The 24,037-nt window shown below is 40.4% G+C and overlaps 1 protein-coding gene across 1 annotated transcript in view; it reads right to left on the bottom strand.

Annotated features, from left to right (window-relative positions):
* nid1a (nidogen 1a) overlaps window positions 1–17,830 on the bottom strand; it is a 37,975-nt gene extending 20,145 nt beyond the window's left edge. The window contains exons 1-11 of the mRNA XM_072436257.1: window positions 17,545–17,830; window positions 13,069–13,368; window positions 11,635–11,861; window positions 9,414–9,664; window positions 8,360–8,500; window positions 7,715–7,966; window positions 6,796–6,996; window positions 5,300–5,533; window positions 4,298–4,435; window positions 2,395–2,523; window positions 612–755 (exon numbers count right to left, since the gene is read on the bottom strand). Coding sequence (XP_072292358.1) covers window positions 612–755; window positions 2,395–2,523; window positions 4,298–4,435; window positions 5,300–5,533; window positions 6,796–6,996; window positions 7,715–7,966; window positions 8,360–8,500; window positions 9,414–9,664; window positions 11,635–11,861; window positions 13,069–13,368; window positions 17,545–17,748 — 2,221 coding nt within the window. The 5' untranslated portion in view covers window positions 17,749–17,830. The remainder of the gene's footprint in view (window positions 1–611; window positions 756–2,394; window positions 2,524–4,297; window positions 4,436–5,299; window positions 5,534–6,795; window positions 6,997–7,714; window positions 7,967–8,359; window positions 8,501–9,413; window positions 9,665–11,634; window positions 11,862–13,068; window positions 13,369–17,544) is intronic.
* Between the last annotated feature and the right edge of the window lie 6,207 nt (window positions 17,831–24,037).

The raw sequence follows: 24,037 nt of genomic DNA, 5'->3' as shown, positions 1-24,037 counted from the left end.
TCAGACATGATAATATGTCACTTACAACAGATTTTTACTCTTCAACACTTGAGTCAACACTTGAGCACCATGAGACATATTTGCCCTTACAAATCAATCCCAATATTCTTTAACAACATTGATAATACCTGTGGTTACTGAGGGCTGATAAATTGCACTTCACTTCAGTGTTTCAGTGGATCATACAATGCAACATAAAAATCAAATCCCGCCTCTGACAGTTTTCTACATGTCCTCCCTTCTCTCTCATCACACTTTTCACACTTTTCTCTCCTGACTAATAAAGCCTACAACAACAAAAGGCAACAACATCTAAAAAAAAAAGAAAAAAGAATATGCTCCCCTTATGGTCAGATACTGATAAACATCAACAGAATTCATGCAGCAGACTGATAATGTTTTTGCAGCAGCATATTTTTAACAAAACAGCAGCTGCAGCGAACATTTTGTGACAACTGCTGTTATTGTCCTAAATAACAGACCAGCTGCCTGTCGGTTTCATCAAACAAATCTCTTGAGGCTGTTTACTAAGTTTGTGCTTTAGATACTAATTTTGGAGCAGAGTTCTTTCATTCGCACCCTGCATGAGAAAAGATTTGATTATGCCTCACCTTCGCAGGTTGTACCATCTCCCACAAACCCCTCTCGACAGGAGCAGATGTAGGCGGAGCCTCCGGTGTAGGTGCACTCGGCCCGCTCCGAAATATCACAGGTGCTACTGCCATCTTCACAGGGGTTCACGGGACGAGCCACCTCTGGAAGAAGAGGCACAAGGACATTACTACATGATAACTACTTTAATGATCCCCCTTAGGAGAAATTCAGGTGTAACAAACACAGATGGATTTTATACAGCAGCTATTTCTCCTTTTTATACAATATCATGAAATTGGGGTGAAGAGTAGGGAGGATTCTCAGCCAGAGTGCTAAAGAGAAAGAGAAAAGTGCTACTGCTTAGGTCACTATTGATTGCATAATGTGCACTATGTTTACATCATATAGACGTTTGTGTAGACGCTCAGTTGTCCAGGTAAGTTTCATGACAAAAGAAAATGTCAGTGTGTCAACTGGACAAAAGTTTTAAGAGTGAAGATGTTTCTCCACTCCAATCCAGAGAACTGCTTTATACCAGTCTGAAGGGAGGAGCTAACTACACTGAAACTAACACAACGTTGTTTACAGTAAGGCTACCCCAATTAAATTGTCTGTTTGCTGTAACCCGACCCAAGATTTTTCAAGTGGGTCGGACGGTAGGCAAATTCTCATTTTTTTTACTTTGAAGGCCAAAAAAAAGATCAAATTTTTTTGACTCGGAGTGACCACCAGGGGTCAGGCTTCAACAGTCCAGCGGTCAGGCTTCAACAGTCCAGGGGTCAGGCTTCAACAGTCCAGGGGTCAGGCTTCAACAGTCAATGACGGAAAACGTCTCTATCAACCCGATCAGGAGACTAAATCTCACGATTTTAAGACATTTCAATCGACCTTTTGTACGCCGCTATCCTTTATTTTGGTAGCAAAGGCGAGTGGGGGGAACATGCGGGGGACACGGGCGCCGCCATGTTTGTTGTGATGGTGCTGCTGGGCGTGTTCCAATCCCAGAATGCATTGCGCAAGTCAAATTTAAATCAAGTCACACTGTGATAGAGAGTGACATGTACTATGGCCGATTAGTGGCGCCGACGGAAACCAACCAACTTGTAAAAGGCAATATATTTTCCGTTTTGCGCGTTGTTTGGTTTCAGAAGTATGTGGAGGACCGAAAATGAAATTGCAAATGCGCTGAAGTTTTTTCAACAAAACGCTGATACATTTTTTTCAGTCGGCTAGTTTCATAACGGGTCGGTCGGGTTACGGCAAACAGACATATTATTTTGCTCAGCCTAAGAAGTATCGTTTTGTACATTACGTCTACCGGTACCTAATAAAGCATGAACAAAGAATTAATTCATACTTAACAAATAGTTAATTAAGGATGATTCAGGCTTAGTGACTATTTAACTAATACTCTAATCCTAATTCCTAACCCTAATGTTGATTAAGTAGTTGCTAAGCCTGAATCAAGCGTGATAAACTATATGTTCATTACGATTTAAGTCTTTGTTCATGCTTTGTTGAGGCAAATTAAGATAATATAATATAATATAGTATAATATAGTATAATAAATAAACCACGTGTGAATAAACCAGTGCAGTAAAAAGTCCGCAGTAGCAAAAGAAAACCATGTCTAAGCACTGGTATCTCCCTGGAGACCGATCCCATGACCAGGCTCTTGTTGTGAGCAGAGCCGCTTCAATATCACATGTTTAATTATAAAATCTTGGTCTACTGAGTCCATTTCATCTTTGTAATGTCTGACTTTGAGTGTTGGAGTAACAGATTTAGGCTTCACTCACCCACACATGTTCTCCCGTCGCTGGCAAACTGATATCCATCGTCGCACTCGCAGCGGAAAGTCCCAGGCTGATTGTTGCAGATGGCGTGGGCCCCGCAGACGAGAGGAGACTCCACGCACTCATCGATGTCTGTAAAGCCAGAACAAACACACTTGTCATTTGCAAACAGGTTTCCTAATTGTCAAAGCTGTCGAGGGAAAAACATTCTAACCAAAAATCGTGACATTTGGTAAACTTTTGGTAGAATATACTGATATACGACACTGATCTGATTCAAATTAGAATATTGAGAATATTGTCCATAATAAAACACAATACTTACTTGTACATCAATCAAGACATTAACATTTTAACACAATTTGATGGAAAATATTAACAGATTATCGTTATTGTTACGATTTAAATGTTTGTCGTTATCGCCCATCTTTTATCTAACCAACGATTATACAAAAGTAAGAGCATCGTTTTATCTAAATAATCCCACTCAAATAGTAAATAGTCTGTTGTGAGAGAGGTAAAGGCTGTAAGATACATCAGAAACAAGTCAAAATTGCAATTTGAAAAGTCTCAAGCCACAAAAAAAGCAAAAAAGACACAATTTCCTTCGCAAACAACAAATGATCCGTCTAATCCGATAGTTTAGATCTCTACATTCTTGGATCAGTTTAAAGTTCAGATTTCAGTCTTCTCTCGAACGTTCATACTCCTTGATGAGTTTTAAAATGTCACAACAGAAACCGTAAATGTGATGCTTCTCAGATAAATCGCAATTGGTTATCGAAAATCGTTCAGCCATAATAAAAAGAGGTCCATGAAGTATTAAATGAGACAAACCCCTCTTGAAGTCAGTACGACATAAATCTTCACTATCGGCCGTGCAAAGATCAAAAGAGACTTTGATTAAATTGACTAATTACAAACTGATATGATCTTGTCTTTGAGCCTTTGAGGTTTTCCTGTCTGCTCTGTAACGCAGAAGAGGCTCGACCACACAAATGCACAGGCAGGACTGGGGCATCGTTTGTTTATCATGTGGGACTCCTTTATGCTAATTGCTAAGATTGCCCAGTTCCCGAGGAAGGAAGACTTTAAAGGAATGAGTTAATGAAACCCCAAATAGGCGTGGGAAACTAGAGGAGGTGGAGAGCCCAAAGTGGAATTGCATCTTAGAAAGTTGAGATTGAGGTACAAAAAAAGTTGACATGCAAATAAAAAAATTATGAAAAATGAAAACATACAAACAAGAGGAACTAGCATTTACCATGATTTTGGTGTAATTAGCCAAACAAATCCAAAAATACGACAACAAAATCAGAAATATGTCTTATTTCTGGTGTTTTTAAGCAGTGATTAATAACAAAATGTATAAAAGTTTTACTGTACCATAGGGAAAAAAAGCCAACTTAAAGGAGCACTTTGTAACATTTCTGGTGCAGGATCTGTAATGTCTCACGGTGTTGCTACAAATCATGTTTTCACCGTTAATTGAAGTAATGTAAGATACCGTATTTTCTGGACTATAAGTCCAAAAAAATGCATAATAGAGAAGGAAAAAACATGTATAAGTTGCACTGGAGTATGAAATGCGGTTGCAAGTGTGAAAATAACAAATAATATCACATATAAGTCGCTCCGGAGTATAAGTATAAATATATAAGTATAAATATAAGTATAAGGCGCACCCCGGCCAAAACTATGAAAAAAGGTGCGACTTATAGTCTGGAAAATACAAGGAAAAAACGATTTCATTGTCATTTATCGCGTAACATTTCAGGCAAGGCATTAACATCTCCATGGAGACAAGTAGGTGGCAGACCCTCCACCAGAAACAGTGCACGTTCACGGCAGAACACACACTTCCTGATTTGTTTTCACAGCTGTCTGTCTGTCTTTTCATTCCTACCGTAACACAACCGTCCATCGCCGTTGAATCCAGCCGCACATTCACAGGTGAACTCGTTTCCTGTCCCTGGTCGACACACTGCGTTGTTGTCACAGCGATGTCTCCCGGTGAAGCAGGGATTCTCCTCTGGCTCTCCACCTGAAGCAGAAGTTGAGTATAAATTAACCAAACAGTCAAACTAGAGAATGCTAGTTATACAAATGTAAACGCCTGTAAACTGTGTAAATAGCATTGGTCAGTCATACACTTTTAATAACCTTGATAAAGCATGAGCAAAGTCTTAACACATAATGAACAAATACTTCATTAGGCTAAGGAAAATTAAGGTGTAATTCTTATAAAGTGCTACAAGTTCACACAAAAATGTAACGCAAATAATCCACTGTAAAATGCCAAATAAATACAAATCATGAAAAGAAAAAGATCTATATTTTGAAGGTTCTGGCTCTGTGGGTTATAAGTCTGCAGACTCTGGTGAATGTTGTAGGTGAGTGGTTCTGTGAATGTAAGATGTTGTCGTATTGTTATTGGCCTGTGCTCATTGGGATTAATGTCTTAAAATATAACTAGTTCCTTAATACAAGCTAGACACAAATGTGATCAACGCAATTGCAGCTGGAGCAAGCCGAGAATAAATGTTACAAACGTTAACTTTTAGGTGCCTTGAGGATATATATATATATATATATATATATATATATATATATATATATTTTAATGTCATTGTCTGAAAATAGAGAAAAATCCCTCCAAAATCCAACTTTTGTGAAAGCTGTAGATGCCCTGCCCGCTTTGATTACACAAAAGATACATAGCGTAGAGATAATTGCTTCATAAATATGACCTTTGGCAACATCTTTGTCCTTATAATTTGCCACAGTGATGATGACCTGGCTCTTTTCCCGTCTCCTCTTACTCAGGATGTTACACTGCAGTGATAGACTCTGCGAAGGAAGTGCACTAACCCAAACAGGAAGTCGTATAAATAACCCGCGACCTCACCGTTGACGTCGCCGATCTTGTTGCTCATGGCGAATCTCGTGAGTTTGTTGTTGGTGTCGTACATGACAAAGATCTGCTCCACCCTCAGCATCTGCGTGGATTTGACGTCCTTCATGGGGTCTCCCTGTTGGCAGCTCTGGAAGGTGATGGTCTGACGCCACTGGTACGTCTTGGTCTCCGCCGTCCCATCGGGGTGGGTCACCTTGTAGTCCCGGGTCCTGGAGGATGTAATCACTGAGAGGAAACCAAACAGGGATTTTGGCAGAATTAGCTAAAAATAAATAAAACAGTACTAATTATCCCTACATGCACAGTTTACTTTAGTTAACATGCATTATCTACAATATTAAACGTTGTAAGGGGTTACTAAGTGAATTACATGCACAGTATAGATATTTTGTTTTGGTTTTTTTGCAAATGAAGAAGACAAAAAACAAACTTTGCAAAGATTGTAAGAAATAATTAAATAATCAGCTGTTGTATTTTTTTTTTTTTTTTTACTGTGCGCATGTTTTCTAATATGGTTTTCAAACTACAAATGGCAAATAAACTAAACTAACTAACTGTTATCCTGCCTGTTAGTCTGCAGGTGGGTGAGGGAGCTCTGTTACTGAGCACAGAGCTGCATCAAACAGAGAAACACTAAACTAACACTAAACAACATATTGTCACATGAATGAGAATACAATGCATTTTTTTCACGTCGTCCAGCTTTAGTCCTCAAGCATGATCTAATATGCATGATGACCAGTTTTGTATATTGTAGTACGATGTGTCTTTAACTAATCTTTAACTTAAAGAATCTGTTTTTATTTAGAGGCAAATCTATTAAAGTTTTGTCGTCTATAGGATCGTAATTTCCAAATTACTTTATTCATAGTTTAGTCTCATTTAGACCAGGTTAGCCCTAAATGTTTTGACCTGTTAAAGTCCAGGTTTACAACTGGTGATACTATGAAAGCCAAATATCTTCTTAGTGTTGGAGAACCAGTATAATGCCTGCGTTTTAACCAGATCAGTCTTTAGGTTGTTAACTATATGTTCTGGTAACATCGTTGAGGCTTAATAACCAATGTTTATTAACAAAAGAAAAGACTAATTCTATTGCAATGATTAATAGAATTTGCAGTTCAGTCACACAAAACCCAGAACAACAACCACAGAGCAAAAAAACAAAAACAGGGGAAAAAAGTACATGCAGCACAAAACAACCTATGACCAATGAAATATTATGAAATAAAACTAAGGCACATCTTGTCCAGCAGCGTACAAGTACTGTGCTTTTCCATTTAACCAGATTTGAGGGTGACACTACAAGATATTGTGACTCCATCGGCTTAATTAAGGGGACTTTTTCATTCATTTTCCCTGTGTTTTGCATGTCTGATTCACTTTGGTTTTATATCCTTCCAATCACACAATGCTCTTCATTTCCTCGGCTTAGGACTGGCAGAAAGGCTACAAAAATGTATTGTTTGAATAGAAATGTGTCTTACGGTTGTTGCTGTACTGGTAGATCTCAGAGTAGGGCTCGACCTGCACCGTGGCTCCGGCTGGGATCTCCGGGATGCGCCCGTCTAGATGGGTGCTGACCTCCAGGTGGTCATGCTCGTCGATGCCTTTGAACTCTTGTCGGATGGTCAGGCGCTCGTTCCCGGGGAGAAAGGTCACCTCGGCCTGACGCGTGAACTCCCCACCTACAGCAAACACACAAGGAGAGCGTCAAGAAGACTGACAAAGATCCTCATATCATTCATTTTGTTTTACGGAAATATTCCTCTCTTTTTTACACGATTCATCCAAAAGATAGTAATGATCATCTTTGAGTCAATACTGCAATTGTATTCATATTTTGATCATCCTAATTGTTATCTGGGCCATAAAGACTCTAAAACAGATACCAAAAGACCTTTTCATGACAAAGGTAATGGTATTATTAAATCCAAATGTCAAAAACAATAAACAATTTCTGATTTGTATCTTTATTTAGTTGCATATTATATAAAAAGTATCAATGTACAATAGAAATAACTGTTTGACTGGTCGACTAATCAAAAAATGATCAATGACTAGTCGACTACTAAATTAATTGTCAGCTGCAGCCCAATAAAGTATGAAATATGGCACAAATTAAACTGAGATTTGAATTTTTATTACCGTACACATTAGATCTGTTTCAGTTAATCTACCATAAAACATGTTGTTTATGTTGATGTTTTTATGAGACTTGCTTCATTAATCAATAGGTTTTCCTACACCATTGCTCAGTAAAATATTTCCTTCCAGCCAACATTGTAAAACACAAAGACAATAGAGAAACTGTTAAGACCCCGGCACTGGCTAAACTCTCAGTCCGAGGGGAGTCCAGCTGCAGCTGCTCCACACTTGAGCGGAAAAATGTGCAAAAAATCTCACCAACAATCCCAAAGCCGTTCATGAAGCCAGGCTGCTCCAGAGCGAACGCCCAGCCGATAACCCCTCCTAGGGCGGAGAGAGGCATGAGCGAGGGCCCGATGGATTTTGGGATGTCACTGATGGCGACGTAGGAGCGGCCATCGTTCACCACCACATACGAGTGCAGGTCATTATTGCTGAACTGAACTGGCGTCTGAGATCTGCCCACGTAGACGTTACCGTTCATTTTACCATTCATTCTCTGAGGCTTCCCTGTGGAAAAACAAAACAGTTTACAGAGTCAGATTAAAGGTTAATTGCAAAATTATCCATATATCACGTCTTTGCTTTTACATTCTTTTAAGATTAAAGACAATTTGTATCTTTTTTAATCATTGGTGTTGCTAAGGCATATAGTTTGCATCATTAAATAATTTGCAAATTGGCACGACATGATACTTCTTGTTTGTGCTCCTTTGAGGATAAGTTTGATGACATTAAATATCAAGATTGAAAATTTTTACACAAATGGCACTGGTGAAGAAAAATGCCTTGTTATGTAATAGAAATATGTTGTTAATATGACAACTGTACACACACACACACACCCACACATACAAAAAAACATGTATGTGTATTTGTGCATAATGTTGAGTGCAGCTTTACCTTCTGCCACACATTGAATGCCGTTGCCATAGAATCCGGGTCGACAGTGGCAGCAGTATCCTCCAGCATAGTCTCTACAGTCAGCAAACTGTGAGCATTTATCCCTGTTGTTCGCACATAATCCGAGGTTGTACGAAAACACTACAGAACAAACACAAAGCAAGTTTATCATCAGTATTTTGTTTTATCAAATGTTATTAATCAAATTATAATGAAACGATTTGCATAAATTAGAGTAATAAATTGGTTAAGATGTATTTGTAACAGCACATTAAGAAAATTAAGTAGGTGGAGACAGAAAGAAAGAGCATGCAATCAAAAAGTACACTACATATGTGAAAAAAGAACAAATATTCATAGGACCTACCGCCTTTAGCTTTGACTACAGCACACATTCACAGTGGCATAGTTTCAATAAGCTTCTGCAATATTAAAACATTAATTGTTTGAATTATTTTTCACTATTTGATCTTGTAACAATGGGAGAGAGTGACCACTGCGCAGGCCACAAACCATGACCACGGGATTTGTCTTTCACATGGTTGTTTGAAACCATGTGAAACCACAACTTTTTTTTGGGACAGGAAATATATATCCAGTGTTTCCCTTTTTTCTCTCCCTTTTTTATCCCGTTAGAAGAAAATATGATGACCCCTTGTCTAAGTAAAACAAATTGAACATAATAAAACAAAAACATAACTTTGCTTTTCTAAAAAGGAAAATTATTACATTATTACATTTGCTATCTGTAGATCATATTTCATGCAAAATGTAATGTAAAGTGCTTTACAGAACAAGTAAAGATGCATTAAATAACAACACAAACAAAAACGTTCAAAAAAGTAATCAATATAAATTTTACTTCAGAGTGCAATTTTATCCTTTTTGTCTTGTCCGTCAATCTAAAAAAAAATATTCTAATGACATACCAATATTCTGAAATTGCATACTAATTCAATAGAATAAAATACAATATGTTTTGCCTGTGATTTCTGGAAAATAGTGTTATATAAAGACAAAACCATGTGTACAAATGTATGTGTTACAATCTTACCGTCCACATTGATGTCTGAGTCGTCCACCACCACCACCTCTGGGTTCTCGGGTTGGTATATGACCGGGTTGATTGGGTATTGCGCCCCGTCTGTCTCGTATGGGGGGTACTCCAGCTTCTGCCCGCCCGCTCTGTCGTCCTCTGGGGCCTCTGTGGGCAGCTCAGTCACTTCTCCTGGAGCCACGTTTGTGAAGTAAGGGAAAGTACCAATCTCAAAAACATGCACTCCACGCATGCCAGAGTTGGTTTCCCTGAAAGGAAAGGGAAAAAGTATCAACACAGCATTGGGAAAATAGTATACCATAGCAATTTTATTTCATTGTCTTCCTGGATTCTGGTTTGGTACAAAATAATAAAACATAATCCGTGTAGCAAGCAACTTTATGTTTCATCACCATCAGTTGTAACACCAACAATTGTTTGAAACGGTCTATTATACTGGGTAAACGGTTTAAAGGACAAAGCGAACAAAAGGGGAGACCAAGCACAACCCTGCCTCATGTCTAACAGTGTTTTCAAAAGCCAAATGATAATAATGTGAAGAAAAGAAAAACAACTTTGCGACATATTTTTAAAACTGTAATATGTGTTTTTCAGTCTTTCTTTAAATGTTTTTATAATAATAATTTAATAGTAGAAAAAGCTTCAGTTGTAGTCATCTGGACTCAGTTAGAAAAAATAGACGTTTCGACTCTCATCCAAGAGTCATTGTCAATAAAAGAATTTAGGTCGAGAACTCCGATATTTATACTATTCTGTGGAAAGTCCAGCCCATTGGGAGGAGCCTTCCTGAAGAGGAAAGAGTTGTTTGTTACAACAGAAACTTACCCTCTACTGAGCTAGACTATTCAACCCTTTAATGGGCTATTAGTCTCCCCTTTGTCTTTGTGAGACCCTGGCTCAACCACCCTGAGTACCTGATTAACATCTAAATGTCCTGGTACTGGTCCTCTACCTCTCCAGGGGTTCAGGATCCCATTGTAGACTACAGGAAGATTGAACCTTAGACCTCCGTTTTCTGTTTAAAGAAGGTTTTTCTTTTTTTTAACAAAAATAGCTTCCTTGACTCCTCTTTCAAACCATCTTTTCTCCCTGCTTAAAATCTTCACCTCACCGTCTTCAAACGAGTGATTAGAGGCTTCAAGATGGAGATGCACGGCGCTCTGAGGTCCTGAACTTGTATTTCTTCTGTGCTGATAGAGCCTCTTGTGTAGAGGCTGTTTCGTCTCACCTATGTAACGTTCTTTACAGCTTTCTTCACTGCATTGGATCGAATAAACTACATTGCTCTGTTTTTGAGTCGGCAACTTGTCCTTTGGGTGAACCAGTTTTTGTCTTAAAGTGTTTCCTGGTTTAAAATAAACAGGGACTTCGTGTTGTCTAAAAATTCTCTGCAGTTTTTCCGACAGGCCAGAGACATGAGGCCTGTCGAATATATATCGGAGTTCTCGACCTAAATTCTTTTATTGACAATGACTCTTGGATGAGAGTCGAAACGTCTATTTTTTCTAACTGAGTCCAGATGACTACAACTGAAGCTTTTTCTACTATGGAACACGCCTGGACGAATGAGGGATTACACCGACAATAATAATTTAAGAAAAAAAATAAAAACAAATAGAACAAGACACGGAGTGAAAGACAAAAGGGGACTGACTTCTATGGACATAATATTGATCTTATTCCGCCCCGCCCACTTTTCCCTCTTTTCCCACGTGATCGGTCACTTCCGGTCAAGCAGGAACCCCATTGGTTTGAATGGAGATAGAGGGAAAAGTCTCGCCTCTAAAACATGCTGTAAAGTAGATTGATTTTTGTAAAATGTCGAATGTTCATGTGACCAACAAGTCAACAGTGCACCGATTCCCTGGGCGGGCTGAAAACGGCTTTGTAGTCTTATTTTCTCTGGCGGTCAGTGGCCCTATGTGAACTAATAGAATAGATCCATGATGGCGGCGCCCAGACGAGCTTCTGGAATAAGGTGAATAGCAACTTTCAGAAACTGATAAAGCATCAACTAAAGGAGGGGGAATGAAAGAAAACCAAACTGTCTAAAGAGTTCTTTGTACAAGAAAAGATTGGCAAAAATGTCATGGCCGTTGCTGTAATACAAAGACTCAACAAGCAGCAGATCATACAAAATACCAAGTCTACAGTTAATTGTAGATTGCTAACATAAAGGATGATTATATTGACTATTTTCTATTCTTCAGAGACTTACTCGGCCAGAGCTCTGACAGATTCCTCCTCATCAGTCGTGATGCGGTAGTACGGCCCCTGACTCGAGAACAGGAAACCTCGTACGAGACCCTTGCTGAAGCCCGCATGCATCACCACAGTTCGGTCCTTGGCTGGTGTTGAAGCGAACTGTATCCCATCTCGGGCATAAAGGACGATGGCATAGGTCGCTGTCTCCAGGGAGGCGAGGGCAATCTGAAACGTGTTTCTCTGTCAAGTAAAACAACAAACAACAATCATCAAAATGGGCAAAAATGTGCTGAGATGTTCAAAACATTGCACAAACTTGAAAATACATGAAGAAATACAACATTTGCAAAGTTTGCTTTCTTTGAATCAAATCATCTCTTTGAAACGTTGCGAGTTGTCCTACTAAAGACAAAGTACTGATGAACTAAATATGAACTGAATTATTAGGCAACAAGATCCAAAAAACAATAAGTGATACAAGGGCTGCACAATACATCACAAAAGTATGACATCACACTATATTGGCTAACGCAATATTCAATATCACAACAAAATTGAAATAGCACAATAACACCAAGGCATCTGAGAGACATGTCTAGTTTTCTAAATTAAACTGTGTTTTTTAAATAAAAAGGACAGCTTTTATGTATTATTTACAAATTCTTCAATAACCATGGAGTAAATTTTTATTTTGCCAGTTATTTTTTTCAGTGTCACTGTTTGACAAGTAAATTAAGGCATTTACATTTTATTTTCAATATAACTGAAATTACTATGTCGCAAAGTATGTTTGAACGTCTCAATTATATTTAAACCACAGTATTTAACATATTTTCCAATATTGTGCAGCCATGAGTAATACTAAGGTGGTACTAAAAACAAAACTCTAACAACCACATGGCAACAGCTTCATATGCAAGATTTAGGTAATACTATGTGGATAGTGTTAGATTAAAGGACAAATATGATGCATTATTTGCATCATTATTAACCTTTAAACAGGCTCTTAAGTACCTTTAGTTTAGCATCTCATGTTTTAGATTTGAAAAAAATTCTAAATTCATCTAAATTGCATCTGTATCTCTGCTGTTTCCCACGGGACTAACTGAGTTTTGGCACCATCTACTGCCTGCAGAGTAAATTACACAGGTTAATAATAAAAGAGGGGAGAAATGCACTGTCTGGGGAGGAAACTGAAATAATATTGTGAATGCAAATGTATACAATTTTAATATATAGTGGAAAAATGCTACAAAATAGGCTGATTAACATGAAGATTTTTTTTAGATCAATTTTACAGACATTTCACATAAAACTCAACTAACACATTTGAGATATGTTTAAACACATTTCAGCTGCTTTGACATAATATTGTCTCACCATTGCTATCGGGAAAGTAAAAAATAAATATTGAAAACCCCAAACCCACCCCAAATTTAAAGTTTACCTTCTTGATGCCATCTCCTCTGCTGTGCTGCTCTTGTGTTGCCACGTCGACCCATGTGACCACCACAGTGTGGGTGGGAGTAACTTCATCGTCGTCTGGAAGAGCCCTGTTGATGTGCTCCGCCGCTTGCCTCAGAAGTGCAGGACTGTCATCTTGACGGAAGAAGACTTTGCCCACTCCATCGCTGGTGTCCAGGTCTCCTTGTAGAGCCGCTATCATGCCGAAGCTGGGGGGCATTCTGCCGAGATACGTCGACTCACTGGTGGGCTCTGCTGTGGCCACAAAGCCATTGGTGTTGATCTGGAAATAACACACCAAATAACATAGCATTTAGCTTCTTTTCCATGTCGTCTTGTTTAGTATTAAATCAATTCAACAAAAATCACGCACTGGATAAAACCATTCCAAGAATTATGGGCGCACATTTAACAAATTGCAACAGAACATGTATGCTATGTCACATACAACACAAAAGTACTTATTGTTTATTGACCTTTATTTAACCAGGACTGTTCACACTTCTCACATTCAAATTGGGTCTAAACCTGGACTAGAACAGGATGTTTACGTCAGGATTAAACTGGGCTCAAACTGGGACCAAATGAATAAAAATGTGAGACTCTATTTCTATAGTCTCCACACTAGGCTGCAAGATGAATCGCAATCAAATCGAAATCACTAAATGGAGGCATTTAGTAAATTGCAAAGACTGCAGTTTTTAAAACATCATTTTCTCCACAAACGACAAAATATCCTGTCTTATATAACCGCTAACCCTACAGAATTATTTTAAAAGTTAATTCTCCTGGTTTATAATGTGAACTTTGAACAGAATTATGTTATTGAAATTGCAAATCAGATAGAAATACTCAGTAAATTACAATTTGATGTTTTTTTCCCAAACCATGCAGCCCCTCTCCACACCAGTGTTGTCACAATATAAACATGTCAAACTCAATTTCAATACTAAGGAATAAGCTGGATAAACAATAACAATTTTGAAAACTCGAACATCTCAATGATAATACAAAAACACCCTTTTTTTCAACAATAGAACACAAAATATGTGATTCTTTATGTTGCCATGTATCTCTAATAAAGCTCTAAAACTGTTCAGGAAAAGTTACATTTTGTCTTGTTTAATAGATTTTTTGATGATGCTTTAAAATAAAGTTCCTTGGGAAACTATTTATAATGCGTTAATAAGCACTAGTTATTTTTTATAAGTACTTGTAGGTATTTATAAGCATTTATCACTTGGTTGCGGAAAATAGTTGTAGAATCCTCAAGCTCTTACAAACATTTGGTACATGGTTTAATAACACACGTGTTTTTAATGGCTTTCTAATATTATAAAGGTATTATAAGCCATCTACAAACGCTAGCAAATTACTTGTGAGTGAATAAACTGCTTACAGATGCTACAGAGCACAGAGGAGAAAATGTTGATCAAGAGGGAGAGACATTCAGAAAATTGATGGAGCCTGGAAAGGATCTCACAGTGTCTATCATGAGCTGCAAATAAACCCCTTGGTCACCTTGCAGCACAAACTTACAACAGACAAAAATAATAATTCATTGACAGCCACGTCAAATCAATAACATTAGCAGCTTTTTACCATTTAAATAGCATTGCCAAAATCAAAAGAATAGTGTCTAAACCAGATTTAGAGAGACTTATCCATGCGTTTGTCTCCAGTAGATTAGACTGTAACGGCCTGCTCACTGGCCTCTCCAAACGAGCTGTAAAACAGCTGCAGTACATCCAGAACGCTGCTGCTCGGGTCCTGACCAGAACCAGGAAGTATGAGCACATTAGTCCTGTTCTCAGGTCTCTGCACTGGCTCCTGTGGCTCAGAGAATAGACTTTAAAGCAGCTCTGCTTGTGTACAAGTCTCTCCATGGCCTAGCACCAAAGTACATCTCGCACATGTTAGTGCCATATGAACCATCTCGGACTCTGAGGACCTCAGGGACCGGCCTCCTGCTGGTGCTAGAGTCAGGACTAAACATGGACCGGCCTCCTGCTGGTGCCAGAGTCAGGACTAAACATGGACCGGCCTCCTGCTGGTGCCAGAGTCAGGACTAAACATGGACCGGCCTCCTGCTGGTGCCAGAGTCAGGACTAAACATGGACCGGCCTCCTGCTGGTGCCAGAGTCAGGACTAAACATGGAGCGGCCTCCTGCTGGTGCCAGAGTCAGGACTAAACATGGACTGGCCTCCTGCTGGTGCCAAAGTCAGGACTAAACATGGACCGGCCTCCTGCTGGTGCCAGAGTCAGGACTAAACATGGACCGGCCTCCTGCTGGTGCCAGAGTCAGGACTAAACATGGGGAATCTGAGTTTCAGTTTTATGCAGCTAAAATCTTCGTCTTCCTGAAGATGTGAGACAGGCTTCTACTCTGACAATGTTCAAATCTAAGCTAAAAACAGTTTTGTTGATTTCTGTCATGTCTTTGTGATTTTAATATATTTTTTCCCTGTTGTGTGAAGCACTTTGAATTGCCTTGTGTATGAATTGTGCTCTTGCCTTGCCTTAGTTTATTCTAGGGATCTGCTGGGAGCTTCGTTTGTGTCCACAAGCTCTAAAAATATCTAGTTTTAGGCTCATGACAACAGAGAAAGATAGAACTACTCCAAAGACGATGGCGCCGGTAGATAAGAGGTTTACTGTAGTTTTTTCTCAGACTGATCATTTGTTGCCGCTGTAAACAACTAAAACACACAAATAAGATGTTTTCATGTGAGGTCACACATTCTACAGGTAAATGCGACATGCAGAAAGAATGTGCTGGTTCTGCCTCTAAATCATTTGAAAATATGGATAATGGAGAGTTTTTGTTTTTTTAATCTACAAATTAGAGAAGTATTGATGTCTAATAGATCATATTTCCACAGTGATTTGCATACAATAATTGTCGTTTGGAGCAATTTGACATTTTTGTTTTGATGGCAATTGTTTAGAGTATTGTTTATGTTCATAAAAGGTAAAGACAATTCTACTACTAAACTGTAATAAATATCAATACTGTCCAATATGAATATGAAAAAAATAACTGTGATGCATTTTTTTGTCATATAAAACTCCTTAATTGTTAGGTGTAACTAAAGGTTCATGTCTATATGACTCTATTTCTATTTAATTCCAAACGGGAAAGACCAAAATATGACTGAACAATCTGCAAATGAATGCTACAGATCAATATAATGATGTAGGATCTTGTGACATCAGCAAACCACTGAGATAGGAGCTATCTCTGGTCTGACCCACTCAAGTCCTTGTTCACACTCGTAAGACAAATGAATCAAAGGTCTGTCATGTTCCACAAAACCCTAATAGACATACAAGATGGCAGTTAACACAGCCTACACACTCCTGCTTCACGGTGGACATATGCTGGGCTCATAAAGCAGGAACGTAGTGTGCACGTCAAAAACACACACACCAGGGACTCCCTCACTTCCTGCAAACAAGAACACTATTCCTGGCCTGAACCACTCCATTTCCTGTCCTGTCCATGCAGCCCCGGAGAAATCACTAATCAAAATCACAGAAGCAAATAAAGAACAGAGCTATGAGGGAGATGAAATCCTGGATTATTAATTTTCCTTAGAAGAGGTTTTGAGACCAAGGACGTGCATAATGAATCACAGAGTGGAGGAGGCTGCAGACCTCCTCATGACTCAATGTTTTGTCTCAGCCTTATGTGGGTTGGAAAGCTCTGTTTCCCTGCAGGGCTCAGACAGTTCAGGTGTGGAGTCTGTCTCAGTGAATGTAGCTCAGGGCCAAACTGAAGATGACATCAGTCATTAAAAAACAATGGAAAAGCCCCAAGAGAAATGACAGTGTTGACATTTCTTCCACTGATGTCACTTGTTAATATAAATAATAAGATTTGTTCTGTAGAGACATAAACATTTCATGGTGCAGTCACACGTATTTACTTTAACATAGATCTTTACTACTGTGACCTTTAAATAGACCAAGACATCAGCTTTTAGTGTAAACTAAGTTTTTGAATATAATATTTTCAGATGGGATCATAACAAGATGGAGCTTATGAAAGCAATAGCAAGAGTTTGAATCCATTCAAGATAAGCATCAGCCCACAGACCACAGTGTTATTTTACATAGACCCACCGTGGATGTTCTTGGAAGGATTGCAAAAATAACTTTCCTCAAGAATTTTTCTTTTTGATAATCTCCAGTAAGAATCCCGGACACACCGGCCTGTGATAAGTCCATCAAAACAGTCAAAAACATTCATTTTCAACAGTCAACGGCACCAAAACCACATCTTCTTTCCCACGAGTAGAGAAATGCTGGGAGCTGTTCAACAAGAAACTATTATATTTCCGTTCTGAATTCTGTGCCAGGTTCGCGTGCGCAATTGCGCAAAATCAATGGAAATGAGGCAACTACAAAGTGACGGTTTAAACAGTAGCAAATGACCACTCACTGTTTATTACTTACAAATATGCTGTTGTAGGAGCTATCATAAAACAGCACAGGCTTGTCCAGCTGAAGTCGGTGCGTCTTGTCGGTTCCAGGCTCCAGGACCTGGTCCCCTGCGCTTTGGCCAAAAGGGAAAAAGTCTGCTCGTTTTACGCACTGAACGTTCGCCACAAACCCGACCACAGTGGCACAAAGCAGCAAGCCTCGCTCTTTCCAGCCCATTGTTCCGATAGTTTCCCGTCTCAGGGGCAGCTCAGCGGCCCGTTCTAGCTCCGTCCAGGGCAGAAGAGGCGCGCTCAGGCTGCAACTGAAGTTCAGTCAGAGATGAGGAACTTTGGGCGGAGTTGAGCCTGAGCTTCATAAACTGAAGAGAGAGAGCTGCTTCAACAAGGCTCCAACTCAACCAGCAGTGAAGTGCTGTGTCTCCATATGTCTCTACACTGCCTCAAGGGGAATCTAAAATGAAAACCACGTGTTGTATCTTTCAGCTTATCTAAAAACAAACAAACACTAAACTCCACAAAGAGTTATTTTATCAAAATAATACATTTGACATGAGATAATTTGTTGACACTAGGCTATGATGCAGTGTTGCCCTGCACAGATGGTGGATCATAGGTAAATACAGACAGTTTGGGAAGTCCCACTTCAATGCCCTGTGCCCTGAGCACTGCCCTGTGCACTGCCCTGTGCCCTGAGCATTGCCCTGTGCACTGCCCTGAGCACTGCCCTGTGCCCTGAGCATTGCCCTGTGCACTGCCCTGAGCACTGCCCTGTGCCCTGAGCATTGCCCTGTGCACTGCCCTGTGCACTGCCCTGAGCACTGCCCTGAGCACTGCCCCTGTGCACTGCCCTGTGCACTGCCCCTGTGCACTGCCCTGTGCACTGCCCCTGTGCATTGCCCTGTGCACTGCCCTGTGCACTGCCCTGTGCACTGCCCTGAGCACTGCCCTGTGCACTGCCGCTGTGCACAGCCCTGTGCACTGCCCCTGTGCACTGCCCTGTGCACTGCCCTGTGCACTGCCCCTGAGCACTGCCCCTGAGCACTGCCCTGAGCACTGCCCTGAGCACTGCCCTGAGCACTGCCCTGTGCACTGCCCTGTGCACTGCCCCTGAGCACTGCCCCTGAGCACTGCCCTGTGCACTGCCCTGAGCACTGCCCTGTGCACTGCCCTGTGCACTGCCCTGTGCACTGCCCTGAGCACTGCCCTGAGCACTGCCCCTGAGCACTGCCCTGTGCACTGCCCTGAGCACTGCCCTGTGCACTGCCCTGAGCACTGCCCTGAGCACTGCCCCTGAGCACTGCCCTGTGCACTGCCCTGAGCACTGCCCTGTGCACTGCCCTGAGCACTGCCCTGAGCACTGCCCCTGAGCACTGCCCTGTGCACTGCCCTGAGCACTGCCCTGTGCACTGCCCTGAGCACTGCCCTGAGCACTGCCCTGAGCACTGCCCTGAGCACTGCCCTGTGCACTGCCCTGAGCACTGCCCTGTGCACTGCCCTGTGCACTGCCCTGAGCACTGCCCTGTGCACTGCCCTGAGCACTGCCCCTGAACACTGCCCTGAGCACTGCCCTGTGCACTGCCCTGTGCACTGCCCCTGAGCACTGCCCTGTGCACTGCCCTGTGCACTGCCCTGAGCACTGCCCTGTGCACTGCCCTGTGCACTGCCCTGAGCACTGCCCCTGAACACTGCCCTGTGCACTGCCCTGTGCACTGCCCTGAGCACTGCCCTGGGACACTTGGACATGGTCCAAACAGAGACTCAGCGCGAGGACATCAGCGCACGGGCCACTTACCGGCAACAGAGCCTCGCGGCCCATCTGAAACATTACGTAAAGGACAATATCACTGCGCAGTGGACCATGCACTCATTATTGGAGGTATGCCGCAATGATCAGACCCGCTCCTGCTGGGATAATTAGAGGCACTGGTTTGTGGCGCTTAAAGCGTTTCAACAAACACCCAGTCATCCTCACGCGGGTCAGCTGATGTGGCCAACTTATAATCACCATAATACACAAGAACCACTTAACATTTTCTGCATAGTCTATAGTACTTCAACAACATCCTGGGAAAAGCTCAACATTCAGAAAGCAAGAAAACAACCAAACAGATCGTCCAGATACATAATATAAGCCTGTTTGATTGATGATTTAAATCATCATCTGTGAACCTGCTGTCAGAGTGAACCCCGCTTAACAATTCAACTCAACTATTGTTTGCTATCAAAATCTATCAGACACATAGATTGCAATACTGATCTAAAACAACTTAATAAAATAAACTGGTCTGCTGACTTCCGGTTCAAATCTGATAGCAGAGGGGAAACCATTAAAACATCTTTAAATCATTTTAAAGGTAGTGTCATATTACATTTTCAAACTCGATTTCAATAGGTAGAAAGCTAGTAAAGCTCAAGATCCTTCTTAAACTCTGTCAATGTGATTTAAAAATAATAATAATAACAATCTTAGTATCAATATTGTTCAAATAAGTAACTGTTTTGATGAAGTTTAAATATCTGATTTTCTATACTTTCGACAGCCCTACTTAAAAGTAAATTATGCATAATTAGTCTTAAAAAAAGACAGAGGATTCCCTGCACCAGCGGTCCCCTGTCCAGGGTGCACCCTGCCCAAGGCCCAAAGTCACTGGGTCACGGGAACCCAGTGACTTTGGGAAAATAAAATATTTTCTACATATACATCCAAGATATTTCTGTAGCCACTGCTGCCCTGGGGCAGGCTGACACATTTGTGCCACTCCCATCACCACCATTCACTCACTTGCGCTGGGCGGGTTAAGTGCGTTGCTCAGTTGCACTAGACTAGAGCCAATGCTGCCCCCCTGTGGCCACTGGTGTTCACTGAATTCTCCCATCCAGCGAGATCCACCAGATATATAACTAAAACAGAATTGTGTAAATCTGATTATAAACATCGTTATTCTGTAGGTGCCACTTCCCAGACTATTTCCAGAAAGATTTACCCATTATATAATTCAAAAAATATATAATTTTCCTTACAATAATGTTTTGATGAGGTTCAGAATTTATGTAGCTAATGTTATATATTTGCTTTACCTACAAATATGTGGTGTAAAAGTAAAATATTAGGTGCATTCATGTTTAGTTGCTCCTCGTCTGCAATTTAGGAAGGATTTGAAAACCCTTCTAAAACAGATCTTTTGCTGTTGTTTTGCTGCTGCATGAATAAGTAACATTAGTGAAGCTACAACAGAGTTGATTTTATTTAGAAGAAATCCATATATCTTTATTACACAGTATTTCACACAGTAAGTATTTTTATTATGAATTGAAAGGCACGTTTTGTCATTAAACTAATCTGTTAGGACATTATATACTTTTTCTTTATTTTTAATTTCTGACGGAAAAGTCTTCCAGCTTTGTTCACATACTTAACATTATATTATTTAATATTAACATTATATTATTTTATATATATATATATATATATATATATATATATATATATAAACTCCAAGTTTAAAGTTTTATTCAGAACTATAGTGAAAGTGAAGACACGGGAGGACCTGTGCCCAATGTTAACATAAAGTCATACAATATGTTGTAAAAGTGAGGAAAATCTGCTCACAAAGCAGCTAAAAGGTGATATTATGTGGGCTTTTTGTGCACAATCTTCATCATTATATTGGCTGGCTGAGCAAAATAATGTTGCGATTCAATCATAATGGCTTGAGCTTATAAGCAGACGTCCTATAGTGCATATATTCAGTACGTAGTGTTCCAAGATTTTCTTTCTTCTGTTGTGGTTCAAGGCTGTTTTGTACTCCTTGCCAACCATTTTACTTATTTACATTCAGTTCTGTAGGTAGAGTTTGGATGTACTATAGGCACGAGTGTATGTTGTGCCGATTGGGAATGTCAGGATATCCAATGTTTGTGTTCCGATTACTGTGAGGACAAACATAACACTCTTCAAATGATTTACCTTGTCCATAAAACCATGTCAAATCCATGATCTATGCATTCGTTCCCATTGTCTATTAAATTATCCTTCCTCTAGTGCAAGGTTATTCAACATAAGGCCCGGGGGCCAAATCAGGCCCTCCAAGCAATTTAATCCGGCCCCAAAAAAATCTTCCAAATATCAACTAATAAAAACAAACAAACAACCATCCTGTTTACTTGTTTAAATTTGGGTTGCACAAGATTAGACCTGGTTTGGTCTTGGGTTTAGTCCTTGTCTGATTCTGGGTCAGTCCTAGTCTAGTCTTCAGTTCTGGGTGAGCAGTTTTGCAAATCACTGTTGGTAAAGTATTTTGTATGTTATGTTTAAGTTGAATGGACCTGCTGTAGTGTGTGGCCATCTGAATTAAGTCAAACTTTCTGAAGTATGTAGTAAAAGTAATGTGTCACATATTTAAAAACATGTAGCGCCAATTCAATTAAAATGACTTATGTTGCTTCTAAAAAAAACATTTAACCCCATAATACACAATTATGGACTGACAATCTCGACCACCTTCAGATTTCTCTGCAATGGAAAGCAATAGTTCAGAATCCAGTGTGATTAGTCCTATACATTTAACTGTGGAATGGAAATTAATTAACCCTTTTACAACTTGCAACAGCAATATTTTTGACTGTATATCTCTCTTCCCCAACTCACTGTTGCATTACATTGTTTGTATTTTTTCATGAATAAACTCAAATCTATATTGTGACCTGCTATTGTATGGCTGCTATAGGTAACAGTTGTGAAATTACATCAACGCATAGACATATTTCACATTTGCTGCTCATGTCCAACCAGGAAGTAACATTAGAAACTACTTTTGTTTTATTAAGTTTAAAACATTCAGAAAATAAACAACTTCCTCTCCCAGTGAGATGGAGTTGAAAGGTGTAAAATATGAGGCAAGTTTTACCCCGGTCAAAGTTGGAGCAGCGCATAGTCGTCCTCTGACCCTCGTCCTGAGAACCTGCCCCTGTCCCACCAAACAAAAACAACCCAATGGACCTACTTTTGGATCATGGGGGCGTCTTGAAAGGGCTGAGGGAAAACCTTATGTTGAGCGTAAATTGTCTTTGGGAGCACTTGGATTAATTTACATGGAAAACTATGGAGGGACTAAATATTTAGTTTGGTCTAAATGTATTATTTACTTATTATAGGGGAGTCAGTGTGATGACCTCAGTCACATTCTTAATCTCATCAACTATAACAGGTCTTTATATTCTGTGGGTTTATCTAAATCTAATCAGGGCTGGAGCTGGATTAGACCAACTAAAACACGACTAAACCAAGACAAAACTAAACCTAAACCAGGGGCAGGACAAAAGCAGGACTAACCCAGGACTAAACCAGGGCTAAAACAGGACTGAACCAAGACTAAAACCATGACTAAACCAGGACTAACCCAAGACTAAACCAGGGCTAAATCAGGATTGAACCAAGACTAAAACCAGGACTAAACCAGGACTAAACCAGGACTAAACCGGGACTAAATCAGGACTAAAACAGGACTGAACCAAGACTAAAACCATGACTAAACCAGGACTAACCCAAGACTAAATCAGGACTAAACCAGGAAAGAAACAGGCCTAAAACAGGACGGAATCAAGACTTACCCAGGACTAAACTAGGACTAAAACAAGACTGAACCAGGATTGAACCAGTTAAAAACAACTGTCCCTGTTCAATAAAGCAAATAAATATAAAAAAATAAATAAACCAGAAATAAACCAAGACTGAATCAAGACTAAACCCAGACTGATTCATCCAGGACTAAACCTACAAGTAATCCTAATAAGTAAGTAAAATGCATTTGTATAGCACCGTTCACAGTCAGTGATATGTATATCACTTAATCCTTACAAGGGTTGTAGTATTTATTTATGTATTCATTCTGCATAAGAGTGTGGTCTTTGGAAGTATTTATTGATATCTAACATGTCTTACTTTTATTGGTGTAGTTTGAAGCCACATTTTTGTATCATATTTTGTCACAGTTTTAGACCACACCACACCACACACGTGAAGCCGCTGTGTGGGAACAGCCCCATGCAGGGTTAAAGGTACAGCCGAGTGCGTCAGCTGATGCGTAACGTCACGTAAGGAGCGTGAGGAGATGGGCGGGAGCCGGCTTCGCTCTGCCTCCGTGCGTCTGCGGCACCGGCGCAGCTTCCTGACCGCCGTGGCACTACCTCTCCCGCGGCCTCTGTCCTCCGTCCCGCCACCCGCTCTCCCCTCATCACCACCACCAACAACACCACCACCGCCGATCATGCGCGTCTCCTCTTCCTCCTCCTCCGTCTCTCCGCGGCAGACCGGGCCCGCGCCGAGCCAGGACGTCCGCCGCGACCGCCCCGCGCTCTCCTGACAGCCTCCGCTCATCTTGACACAGCCATATTTTTCCGCTTCCTTTTTTGTTATTTTCCATTCTTTTTTTTTTGGCACAGACAGATCTACGCCCGGTGCGGGGATCTGTCACGCGCAGGCCCCGGCTCTTCTCCACCCGCCGCCG

The sequence above is a fragment of the Eucyclogobius newberryi genome, unplaced genomic scaffold (assembly GCF_026437365.1).
Source record: "Eucyclogobius newberryi isolate DKJ021-1_F unplaced genomic scaffold, fEucNew1.0.hap1 SCAF_8, whole genome shotgun sequence".
Taxonomy (NCBI): Eukaryota; Metazoa; Chordata; class Actinopteri; order Gobiiformes; family Gobiidae; genus Eucyclogobius; species Eucyclogobius newberryi.
The sequence above is the reverse complement of the archived record's forward strand: the minus strand, read 5'-3'. Positions and strand labels throughout refer to the sequence as shown.